General features: G+C 48.4%; 1 protein-coding gene across 1 annotated transcript in view; it reads left to right on the top strand.

Annotated features, from left to right (window-relative positions):
* LOC133116318 (E3 ubiquitin-protein ligase SH3RF3-like) overlaps positions 1–13,335 on the top strand; it is a 128,680-nt gene extending 115,345 nt beyond the window's left edge. Inside the window, exons 9-11 of the mRNA XM_061225758.1 lie at positions 6,647–6,972; positions 9,147–11,441; positions 11,574–13,335. Coding sequence (XP_061081742.1) covers positions 6,647–6,972; positions 9,147–9,315 — 495 coding nt within the window. The 3' untranslated portion in view covers positions 9,316–11,441; positions 11,574–13,335. The remainder of the gene's footprint in view (positions 1–6,646; positions 6,973–9,146; positions 11,442–11,573) is intronic.

Genomic DNA, 13,335 nt, shown 5'->3' with positions numbered 1-13,335 from the left:
CTCTTGTGTCAGCTGCTGAAGCGTATGCGTTAATCCTTTAGTGTCCTTTTTAAAAGCAGAAAACGTGTGTTTGGGTTTGTGGGATACCTCCCTGCCCCGTGATATCTCTGGTGCCCACAGTGTCTATTGTTTTTGAAATCATGGTGGTCTCGGGTGCTGGTGTGTTTCGGGAGGTTATCGGCAGAGATCCGGCAGGTTTTTACAGTTACGGTGTTCAGTGTGCTCTCCTGGGAAACTGCATAATTACTGGAGCAAATTAGCTTGCCTTTTGTAATCATTAAAACAAACTAACAGCTTTTCTGTGTGGATACCTTGGACAGACACAGACTTGCTTAGTGTAGATTATATCTCCCACTTACCTAAGAATTCAAAGTATGTGTTTATGTTTTTAAGGGATCAAAGACTTTTGACCAAGGAAGTATGAGTAACACAGGACTTAGCAATTAAACCTGAGAGGTTTGAAGGGGGCCACACAGTCCAGCAGGGCAGGGTTACCATGGCAATAGTTTCACGTCAATTGACCAAAGCTTGGGTGTAACTGAGATATTAGCTCACTTCCTGTTAGGTTGCTTGCCTTTTGATTTGACTGTTAAAAAAAAAAGCATTGCTGAAATATGACCTCACATCCTGTTTGGCGGATTCGGCGCCGATTTCAAAATCCATCTGATAACTTGGGAAGCTTGGTCTGAACATCATCTGTGCAAAATTTGGTGAAGATTGTGGCCTGTGAATTTCTTTTTACCTTTTCAGAAAATCCAATATGGCAGAAAATCTAACATAGCGGAAACTGACATCATTGGGCGCGTTGAACTCGACTTGATCCAAGGAATCCAACAGTACCTTATTTCTGAAAATGGGGCAATATGGCTCAAAACTTACATGCATAACCATACCTCCAACTTGGACCTGTTGGTGGCGCTAGAGCGCTCTTGGGGAGTCTTGGTGAAAAGGATCATGGAACTGTCCCCCAATTTGTGTGCCAAATTTAAAAAGTTTTTACGATACAGTCTCATAAGCTTCGCTGCTTGGCCCCCTAATTATACGGTTGGGCTTTCTGGATTCTGGAAGTTAGATATGGAGTTAGAAACACAAAGAGATGTCAAATTGTGAAGAAGTGGGGAGCTACCAAGATTATTATTGCGGGTAGAAGCAAAGAGCAAAATATTTAGTCTCACATTGTCTCATAGGCTACCGCTTACTTTGAGGAACAGCCCTAAGTGTGAAAAACCAGGATCATGCCAAGCCCTAGAACAGAGTAAGAGGAAACCGCAGCAGATATTTAGTGCAGAAGCTGATAAGAGGCGGTCACAACACCAGTGAAATAAGATTGAGCGCAGAAATATTTGACGCAGCTCTCTGCACTTGCGCTGCTCTCCACTGGCTGCTGATAATGTTGGTCCCCGCGTGCCCCTTGTCTTCTGCCAAGCTGCGTTACAGTAATTCTCTTAGTGCCCGCTGCAGAATTAAACACTACTGACTGTTTGTTGGTCCAGGAGAAAGGGGACTTCCTCTGCCACTTCCTGTCGCATGCAGGAAGGCCTCTTGAGTCAAGCTCAGCAACTGCTGTTTATCGCTGCAGATGATTGGACACGGAGCTAGATGCATTGCAGGTTTGGGGACCGGACGGCGTGTTTTGAGACGCTTGTAAGATGGTGGGAAGGGAAGTGGTCTGTAACTGAGAGGTGCGAGTGTAAAATTAGTGGATTCTTGACGAAATGTGTGTGTGTTTGAGAAGCCCTGACAGCCAGTGGGGGGTGCCGAGTGCCAAGCTGACATGATCGCAGTGGTCAGGCTGCTTCCTCTGCTGTCGGCTCGCAGTCGACAGACGTCTCTGCGCTGATTATTCACAGATAATTGCTCTGACGCACTCTCTACCCCCGCCCCACAGGGGTGTGTAGGGGTGTGTGCATGTGCGTGTGTGTGTGTGTGTCTAAGAAAGGAGGGGCCAATGGTGGGGGTCTTTCAGCCCTGACGTGGCTCTCAAGTTTCTGTGTTTTCAGCAGCACAGATATACTTAGTGGTTGTTATACAGGTGTATTGGAGGTGATGTGGCTGGTGCAGGTAAATTGGAGGTTATGTGGTGGGTGCAGGTGTATTGGAGGTTATGTTTTGGGTGCAGGTGAATTGGAGGTTATGTGGTTGGTGCAGGTGTATTGGAGGTGATGTGGTTGGTGCAGGTGTATTGGAGGTGATACAGGGTGTGTAGGTGGTTTGGAAGTGATATTTGGTGGTAGATCTGCCTGACAGCTGGACACACCTGCTCACCTTGGGGAATGAGTGAGCGACAGAGAGAAAGAGAGAGACACACACAGACAAAGTGAGAGACAGAGAGACAGAGAGAGAGAGAGAGAGAGAGAGCGAGGCACACACAGAGTGAGAGTGGAGGGAGAGAGAGACACACACAGACAGACAGTGAGAGAGAGAGAGAGAGAGAGACAGACAGACAGAGAGAGAGAGAGAGACACACAGACAGAGTGAGAGACGCACACACAGAGTGAGAGAGAGAGAGGGAGACACACATACAGAGTGAGAGAGAGAGACACATACAGAGTGAGAGAGAGACAGAGACACAGAGAGAGAGACCCCCTGAAACATATAAAAGAAACATACCATCTTCAAAACAACACCCTCCATACTCTCCAACACAACTAAAAATAATAGATAACAAAAACAAAAATGAATACATTGAAAATTGGCTGACTGAAATAAACAACTCCAACAAATTAGAATGTTATCGGTCATTGAATAGAAAATACACCTTAGCACAGTACCTTGTTAATATAAAAAACCCCAAACAGAGACGCACCTTAACAATGTACAGACTCAGTGACCATAGCCTGGAAATAGAGACGAGAGAACATGTAAACACTGTGGATCCGGAGAAATAGAAACTGAATCTCACTTTCTCCTCTCCTGCCCCATATATGCAACTCTAAGGGAGGCTTTCCTAGGGAAAGTTAAAACCAGCATCACATCATATGACAGCAAAACATATGATGAACGATTAAGCATATGTCTGGGAGAAGCACCAGAACTTATAGAGTTGTCTGCACAATATGTGAGCGCTTGCCACGAGCTAAGAGAAAAGAAAATTAACACTGTAACATAGTCCCATAATCCATTCCAGAGAACAGGAATTAGAGATATTTTCATCATTATATTTTTTCTATCAACTTTTATTCACTTGATAATACACCTATGTATTATATAATTAACATAATAACCTCTCACCATCACTTACTAAATATAATTTGTTGTTGTTGTTGTTTTTATTTTTATTTAGCTGTTGTTGTTGTTGATGGTTGATGTTGCTGTTGTTTTTTTTCCCCCTTTTCTTTTTCCCCCTTTTTTTTTTTTTTTTTTTCCCATTATTTATTTATTTATTGTAACAATTATTGTATATTGTACTGCTTTGGCAACAACGGTTTATTGCCATTCATGCCAATAAAGCCATTTGAATTTGAATTTGAATTTGAATTTGAATTTGAATTTGAGAGAGAGAGAGAGAGAGAGAGAGGCACACACAGAGTGAGAGTGGAGGGAGAGAGAGAGACACACACAGACAGACAGTGAGAGAGAGACACACACAGACTGTGAGAGAGAGAGAGAGAGAGAGAGACAAACACACAGTGTGACAGAGACACACACAGACAGAGAGAGAGAGAGAGAGACAGAGACACAGAGAGAGAGAGAGTGAGTGAAAGAGAGAGAGACACACATACAGAGTGAGAGAGAGAGACAGAGACACAGAGAGAGAGAGAGACACACACACACACAGAGTGAGAGAGAGAGACACACATACAGAGTGAGAGAGAGAGACACAGAGAGAGAGACAGAGAGAGAGAGAGAGAGAGAGAGAGAGAGAGAGAGAGATAGACACACATACAGAGTGAGAGAGAGAGAGACGGAGTGAGAGAGAGAGAGACAGAGACACAGAGTGAGAGAGAGAGAGATAGAGACAGAGTGAGAGAGAGAGAGAGACACACACACAGACAGTGAGGGTGGAGGGAGGTTCTCCGAGCAGCGGATCAGCATCCCCAGCAGGCAGCAGACACAGAGAGGCTTCTGGTGAGCGTGTAAATCACACGCGCCATGAAGCACGTCTGCGTGTCTGCCATTGTGTTTGCCGCAATATAAAACCCAACGCCTGTTATTCATCGCCGCCTCGCACACTGGGTTATGCTCACAGCCATGCGCGTGTTTTTATTATGCATTGCCATCTTCCGGGCCGTTTATTATGTTTATTTCTATTACTTCTATATTTATTGCATTTTTATCATCGGAGCCCGTTGATGAAATTCTTCAAATGGCGCGACATTCAGCGATTTACCCGGGGCACAGTTCAGTGTGAAAGCGCAGTACAGTGTCTTAATTCACTGTAATTTGTGCTTAAACTTTTGGGATATTAATTCCCAGATTTGTATTCTGAATTATCACTGAGGAAAGAAAATATATATATATAAGTCAATATAGTGTCCATCCGACCACCGTGGTACTGTTTGTTCGCTATAGCTCCGGGGTCACCATCACCTGCTGTTCACTCAAATATGAACAATTAAAGAGTCATTAATCAAGTCGCTGTTTACATTTTCACATCACAGTCACATTGGATAGCAATCAGTCGTCAAGGAGACAAGTCAAATGTATTTCGAATGAGGCTCATTGGTTGCTACAATGGCAGTTAAACTCTTGAGCCAACTGCTGGTGCAAAACTCCTCACAGAATTGCCAAATTGAAATTATGACCCTGCTGTCATGTGGTTGCTTAACGGTTAACCAGTGTTTTTGAATGTGCTTTGACTTTGTGTCGCTTTATACACTTGTCATTCGGCCGGGCAGAAGCCCTGATTCCGCCTGACAGCTAACATTTTTACAAACTGCCATTCTCGCGGCAGCGTGGTTTAAGTACCTCGCTAAAGGGTACAACCGAAGTGCCTCAACTGGGATTTCTGAGTTACAAGCCCATGCTCCGTAGCCATTACACCAGACTGCTGCCCTTTGTAGCACACTCAACAGTACTCACCGTGCTATTTAAGTGGGTCGCTCTGCAGAAACACCTGAGGCCTATTTTGGCAGTGCAGTCTCCCACCTCCTCAAGTGTTCATTGGCTCCCGACTCCTGTCCGTCATGGCCGACGCTTTTGCTGTCAGTTATCTCCTCTGGCCAAAGCGCTTTTGACTCGACCCTTCCTGTCTGGGTTGGGAGAGAGAAAACATGGTGGTTCAGGGGTTGCCTCCCTTTTTCCGACAGTATAATGATTGTACAGTTTGCGCTATGGCTGCTGGTCGCTAATGCGTAGCGTAGACACGCACGCGCGCACGGGTGGTGGATGCGCTAAAGTTACGCAAGCATTTTGAATATTGCTGTCTCTGTATACTGTTTTTTTCCTGCCAGTATATATTTATTACAGAGCATGTCAGTGGGAGTGAAGCTGTGCCATATACTTGGCTCCCCCTGGTGTTGGGAGTCTGAACTACACAGACGGTTTAACAGGACTGTGCCCTATATTAATTCAGATAAGGGCAGCAGAAGTGGAAGGTAGCCAGTGTCACTCCCAATGCAGTGGGGGAAATGTAGTCCTGAAGGCCTTACTGGAGCCTTGTCTATTGTTGAGTGGTAAGCATGTAAGCATAAGCACTACTGGTTTTTGTTTCTTTGATAGATTGGTTGCAATGTTAAATGAAGGCTGGTTGGCTTGTATTGGACTGTTTTCTCTGTGTCTTTCTCACCTATGTGGCAGCCAAAAAATATAATTTTTGGTCTTTTTTGTACAATATGTATTTTCCCTGTTATGTGTTCAGTAATGTACAAGACAGATCCACACTGTGTGAATGTAGCATGACATTTAATGCATTCCATTTTCTGCCTGAAAGGTTTAAAATGTACCTGAGATTAACTGAGCTATAAAATGTGTTTTCGCCAAGTTCACCCTACCATATTCCAGAATGAAAACAGTGGCGACACAGTTTATTGCTGTGTTGCTGTCTGCATAATGATTTTATTTTAATAGCTCTGGCCTGTTGACTGTTTTGGAAACATCATGAGCCCACAGCCCGTTTGCTATGGGGCCCTAATGCCTCATAGCAGTCTGGCTATCAGTGTGTGACTGTGAAATGTCACATCAGGTCCGTCATTTTGGGGACCCTGACCAGACTTCCAGAGCTGTTTGTGTGTGTGTATGTGTGTATGTGTGTGTGTGTGTGTGTGTGTGTGTGTTTGTGTGTGTGTGTGTGTGTGGGGGGGGGGTGAGTGAGTGAGTGAGTGAGTGAGTGATCAGATGAACAACTTAATTACTTCCAGAAAACTGCAGTTGCTTGAAGTAAAATGGTAATAATGTGACTCATTTCGGCGTATATAAGTAGATCATCATTATCAGAATGTTGTGTATGTCATTTTGTGTCTGAGCTGTATTTTTTAATCTCTCTCCCTCTCTCTCTGCCTCTTTCCCTCTCTCTCCCCCTCTCTCTCTCCCTCCCTCCCTCTCTCCCTCTCTCTCTGCCTCTCTCCCTCTCTCTCCCCCCTCTCCCTCCCTCCCTCTCTCTCTCTCTGTCCCTCTCTCCCTCTCTCTCTCTCCCCCCCTCTCTCTCTCTCTCTCTCTCTCTCCCTCCCTCTCTCCCCCCCCTCTCTCCCTCTCTCCCTCTCTGCAGAAAGAGAAGAAGAGTGGAGGTCTGCTGAAGCTCCTCTCAGGCGCAGCGGCGAAGAAGAAGTCGCGCTCCCCGCCCTCGGTGTCGCCCACACACGACCCCCCCGCACAGGCGTCCGGCGAGGCAGGGGGGCAGGGCGCGGTCAGCAGCCACGGCCGGGCGGGGTCCTGCCCCATCGAGAGCGAGATGCAGGGGGCCATGGGCATGGAGCCCCTGCACAGGAAGTCTGGCTCCTTGGACCTCAACTTCTCTGTGTCCCCTCCTGCCCGCCAGGCCTGCTCCTCCCTGCTGGCCCTCCGGCCCGAACCCATGCCCCTGTCCCGAGAGAGGTGTGTCTCTCACACACACTCACACACACTCACACACACTCACTCACACACACACACACACACTCACACACACACACACTCACACACACACACACACACACACTCACACACACTCACACACACTCACTCACACACACACACACACACACACACACACTCACACACACACACACACACACACACACACACACACACACTCACACACACTCACACACACTCACACACACACACTCACACACACTCACACTCACACACACACACACACACACACGCTCACTCACACTCACTCACACTCACACTCACACACACACACACACACACACACATGCACCATATTTTTAATTGCGGTAGACCTTTCCACTCAGCATGCCAGCTTTCCTCCCCTCCCTCTTTAAACTGTGGTTGTGTGAGTATGTGTGAGTGTGTGTGTGTGTGTGTGTGTGTGTGTGTCTGGGTGTGTGGCTGCATGCTGAACTTCCACAGCACACTTTCACCGGTCTGCTTACCCCAGAAAGAAGCATCCAGAAATCCATACTGCCACACTTACCCAGTCTTCTTATGGACCGCAGAACTACGGCTGAGAAAATGTTCAATTTCCCCACTGTTTCTGTGATGGTCCAAGTGGCTAACAGCGCTTCACAATGCCGGCACAAAGACGTTTGTGATGGTGAAGAGGCGAACATAATGTGGGCTTCAGTCATTGTGACAGACTTATGGATCCCAGGCCATCTCTCACTCACGGCCAAGGCGCTGAAATTTATAGGTGCGATGAAAAAATGATCAATTGATTTTCTTTTCTCTGGGAAAGCAGCAGGTCGAATGTAGCCGGTCGGTAAGGCAATAATATCGCCGCAATTTTGCAAGAGCAGCAATAGACTTATTCCCTTGTAATTACAGGGACAAAATGCATGTCCCTTCAGAGGAAATCGATGGCGGAATTGCATGTGCTGCTCTCTGCTTGTGCCGGCTCTTAACCCTTGGTGTTGTGTGAAAGGGCCTCACACACACACTCACACAGACACACACACACACACACACACACACACTGTGTGAAAGGGCCGTGCTCCTTTCTGCAATATGAAAGGTGCACATATATAGCACTGTTGACCGTTCTTTCAACATTCATGCAACTTCATTGTGCCTTAAGATTTAAATGATCTTGGAAGGTTAGTATTTATCGCTATTTTTATGTGAAGTAATGTATCGTAAAGTGTACACTATGAGGCTGAGAAATAAGAAAACAGTCAGACTCAGAGACATGGGCCAGACAATAGGCTTACCAAAATAAACTCAGTATAGTATTTAAGTATTGCCTGGCATCATTTTCAAAAATAATAAGGAAGTTTGGATTTGTTAAATTTAGACTTAGGAATATGAAATTTGTTGGCCTTTCTGGGTGAGAATCACAAAGAAAGCAATTAATATTAATATCAATATTATAGCGCTTAGCAGGGTAATATCTGTGGATAGTTTTGTAACAGCAGTCTCTTTATCTTGTTAGTGATCCGGTATTTAAGGGGTAAATTCTCTGTTTAATAGCAGAGTTTGCTGAAGCGGGGAGCAGGGAGCAGGGCGCAGGTGGCCAGGGCACAGAGGGCCTTTTTACTGCCTCACACAGGAGGATCCGGCCGGGCCTGCTGCATGCTAATGCCGCTCGGCTGCCACGGAAGGTTCCGGCGGGCGGCGGCTGTAGATCCGGAGCGTCCGGGCCCCGTCCTCTCTCTTATCCTCTCAGCGCACAGCCAATCACCAGCTCTTCACTTTCACTGCGCATCGCTCTTATTCGTGCTGGATTGACTCGAGCTGTGTGGCGCTTCTTTCCCACTCTTCTCTCTCTCTCTCTCTCGTGTCCCACTTTCTCTTTCTATTCCTCTCACCCCCTCTCTTTCTGTTTCCCTCTCTTTCTGCCTTTCTTATTGTATGGACGTGACGTATGGTGGTGTTAGCAACCACCACCGCAGAGCGAATACGGGCCGAGGACTTGTTTGGTTCTCATCTCCGACAAGAACAAGAACAAGAACCAGCTACACTTAGTAAATTAAGCAGTGTTCTAACAGACAGTTTTCATGAAGTTGCTTCCAGCTTCATTATTTTCTCAAAAACCGTAACTACTAATAGTGAAATAATGATTATTTCATGAGCATAGTATGAATAATAATGTGTCTCTCCATCAGGTACCGGGTGGTGGTGCCCTACCCCCCGCAGAGCGAGGCGGAGATGGAGCTGAAGGAGGGCGATATCGTTTTTGTGCATAAGAAGCGTGAGGACGGCTGGTATAAAGGCACGCTGCAGCGCACCGGGCGCACCGGCCTGTTCCCCGGCAGCTTCGTGGAGAGCTTCTGAGAGCGGGGTCCTTCAGGCACGCGCCGGGCAGCCCACCGGAGCGGGGGGACACGGCCCGACGTCCTTACAGACGCCTTCAGAAGAGGGCCTCTCTCGACGAGGGGCCCCGCTTCCTGTCACATGCTAAGGGGCCCGACGACGCAGCGACCAATCGGAATGGAGCGCAGAGAGGCGGGTGGACTGGAGCCATTTTAACTCACTGCCATCGTTATCATTTGTGTTTTTATGGCTGAAAGCACAAAGAACATCTTCAGCTTGGTCACCTTCAGAGAGGGCACAGCCAGACTGTAGCAAGGGGGGGGTGGGGGGGAATGAAGACGGGATGGAAAGAATGACCCCATTCTGTTACGCCTTCGCAGTGAAGCCAGCTCTCAAACAACGGCCAGGTTCCAGCAGTGCCTTCCACTGGAGCCGCCCCAGCTCTGGCCCCGCCCCTCCAAAGCTCCACCCCCATTTCCTCCTGTTACCCCTCCCATCTCCATCCAGCCCCTCCCTATTTACACCCAGCCCCTCCTCATCTCCAGCAAGCCCCTCCCCATCTCCACCAAGCTCCTCCCCATCCCCAGCAAGCCCCTCCCCGTCCCCACCAGGCCCCTCCCCCGCTGCAGAAGAGCTCAGACCTCCAGCTCCTCCTCCTGCCCCAGTTCCCGCTAGTGTAAAGTTTTGCTTTTCTTCTCCTGTATTTCTACTGTAAGTTATTGTGAAGCAGCTGCAGTGATCTCTCAGTCCTCCCATGGGTCTGTAAAGGAACAGTTGGCAGGACTGTAGCGTTCGCTCGGGGCCCTGTCTGTCCCCTCCGCAGAGGGGAATTAATGACCTGGTTTACAGGGTACACTCAGTCCTCAGCGCTATTGTGTGTATTCCTTTCCATAGCCATGTTTCAGGCCTTTGGTTGGCCTGTCTGCACAAGTATTTCGCCCGCGTTCAGGTTGGGTTCTGAATGAACAAGTGGTGTGTTGACCCAATTGAGCCTCCTCACGGTGACATAAAAGGCTGTAACCATGGTTTTGACTTTGCCCTGGCATTGTCTGTGGCCGTTCTTGTCCACACATTTTTTGTGGTTGGCTTTTTTATGCTTATTTTCCCTCACACAAACGCGACCGTGACTCCACAAGCTACCGCACCGCGCTCGCAGTATCTAAAGGATGATCGCAAAACGAAGTTGTTGCGTTGCGAACGCGTCTCCAGTGAACATGCCAAAGACAGGTCAGGGAAGAAAACCCCTTATGTTTTAAAGGCAGCAGTAATGCTAATGGGCAGTGATCAGATTGAGCGGAACACATAAGCACATCTTCATTTTACCAGGACTGCCCAGTGGAGAGCACAAATTCAAAAAGCACAAATTCAAACTGCAGATAAGGGTAAATTAAAAACGTCTCTCATTTGGTTCCTATTTTTATTAGCATTTAAAAAGGCTGAGGCCTTTGTTGGGCAAAGCATGATGGGACTGTTGGCACTCCAGAGTCTCCCTTTTTGGTACCCAGTGTGGTTTCGCATTACTGTCGATCAACAAGCACAAAAACTTCTCCCCATCAACAGTCACCAGTTCTATTAACAGTTATCAGAAAGGGAGGCATTAACAGAGGAGGTTCTCTTTTCGTAAAAACAGGGAAGTGTTTTGGGTTAGGGGAGAAGGCTTTAATGCTGCTACTTGCACATGCAGTTGAGCTGAGAAGTCAGAATAGTTCACTTTTAAAAATGTATATGAAATTGCAATATTAAATGAGGTATTTTTATGGAAAGTATTGTTGATTGTCTGTGGCACAGCCCCAGAGCCCTGTGCGGTACAGCTCTGTGGGAGCTGTGTGTCACTTGGTGGTGGGTGTGCAGGTCTCTGTGGGAGCGGCTCTTCATTAAAGGTCTGGGTGTGTGGAGGTCCCTGTAGCAGCGGCTCTTTGTTAAAGGTCTGGGTGTGTGGGTCCCAGTGGGAGCGGCTCTTCATTAAAGGTCTGGGTGTGGAGGTCCCTGTAGGAGCGGCTCTTTGTTAAAGGTCTGAGTGTGTGGAGGTCTCTGTGGGAGATGGCTCTTCATTAAAGGTCTGGGTGTGTGGAGGTCCCTGTAGGAGCGGCTCTTCATTAAAGGTCTGGGTGTGTGGAGGTCCCTGTAGGAGCGGCTCTTTGTTAAAGGTCTGGGTGTGTGGGTCCCAGTGGGAGCGGCTCTTCATTAAAGGTCTGGGTGTGGAGGTCCCTGTAGGAGCGGCTCTTTGTTAAAGGTCTGAGTGTGTGGAGGTCTCTGTGGGAGATGGCTCTTCATTAAAGGTCTGGGTGTGTGGAGGTCCCTGTGGGAGATGGCTCTTCATTAAAGGTCTGGGTGTGTGGAGGTCCCTGTGGGAGATGGCTCTTCACTAAAGGTCTGGGTGTGTGGAGGTCCCTGTGGGAGATGGCTCTTCATTAAAGGTCTGGGTGTGTGGAGGTCCCTGTGGGAGATGGCTCTTCATTAAAGGTCTGGGTGTGTGGAGGTCCCTGTGGGAGATGGCGCTTTCTTTAAAGGTCTGGGTGTGTGGAGGTCCCTGTGGGAGATGGCTCTTCATTAAAGGTCTCGGTGTGTGGGTCCCAGTGGGAATGGCTCTTCATTAAAGGCTTGGCCGGGTGTGGAGGTGCGTTTTGCCTGCAGAGGCAGCTGCTGCTGAGAAGCAGCTCATTAATTTTCCGGGCAAACGGCCACGTCGTCACACGGACACACCGGGAGGAGTTTAAAGGGCTGTTTGTGAGCTGCAGAGCCAGAAACCGGCCTGCGATTCAGTAATGAACCGGCCAGCAATCCTGACAACAGCCAACAATGAGCTAATCAGCAGACTGACCTGGGGCCAGTGACCAGCTAGCAATGGGCTAACGACAGGCTAAGGACAGGCTGACCCAGGTTCAGCTGCAGGCCAGCAGCTCCTCTCTGATAGAGACGGAGGTCAACAGTCAGTCTGAGCTCATGGAGATGGCCTGTCCCAGTCACACAGACACATGACCTCGCCCTCACTCCCGTTGCCACAGCGACGGTGAGAAAGCACACCGGCTGGGTTATTTTATGTCATCAGAACCCACGTATAAAGCACATTTCTCAAAGTTAATGTATGATCAATAAAATGGAATCTCCCTTCCAGATTACAGTAAGGGCTCATGGGAAGGTCTCCTCGCCTGCTGGCGGTATCCAGCGCTCCTGCCCCGATAACCTTGAGCGAGGGTCCGGGCGCTGTGTATCTGGGCTCAGCTCGTTTCCCAGCCTCCCTGATAAGCGCTCTTCATTAGCCTTATCGCCACAGACGTGGCCCAGGGCTTTATGGGTAATGCGGCTGAGGAGGCAGGCACAGGTGCTGGAAGGCGAGGCCGGATTTATGATCCCTTTCCAGCCTCCTCCACCCCCCCCACCCCCCCTCAGCTGCACATCGACGGAGCCCCTTCCCTTTCCCCCCCCCCCCCCCCCCGTCTTTGACCACGCGACACCAGTTTGTCACGACGTTAGCTTTGAGTTCCTCAAATCGACCGAAAGTGTTATTTCTGACCACGGCCATTCTTCTTGACGAAGCGGTTGGGTTGTGCTGGGTGCTCAGGGTGGGCCTTTCTGCGGGTGGACTTAAAGCACAAGCTGACCTCTGCCAGTAGGGGGCACTGTTTCCTCTCATTGACCCAGGCGACAGGGAGGGACAGATCACTGCAGTCGGCCATTTTGGTATTTGTCGTTATCCAGCGTTTCCCTCAGTCTGCGCTCATTCACGTGGCCTGCGCTTGCGCTCTCTGTGGGGCAGAGACAAACTTTTACAAAGGAGGCCTGTTTGATGCATTCATGCTTGATTATTCAGAACGATTTTTACATTATTGCAAAAAAAAAAGAAAAATATACAATGTGACGACATTTTTGACAAGAGACTAAGGACGGCCAGAAGCCCCGCGGGGCGGATCCTTCCCGCCACGCTGGTCTCATGGCGACCCACCTCATGCCCCATGCCCATTTCAGTCTTGTGTTAATAACCCGTGGTTTGGTTGTTTAAAGTCAAGTGCATTTTCCAGAATAAATGCCTTTGTTTTAAAA

Source organism: Conger conger, chromosome 17 (genome assembly GCF_963514075.1).
Source record: "Conger conger chromosome 17, fConCon1.1, whole genome shotgun sequence".
NCBI lineage: Eukaryota > Metazoa > Chordata > Actinopteri > Anguilliformes > Congridae > Conger > Conger conger.
This window is presented reverse-complemented; position numbering and strand designations above follow the sequence as displayed.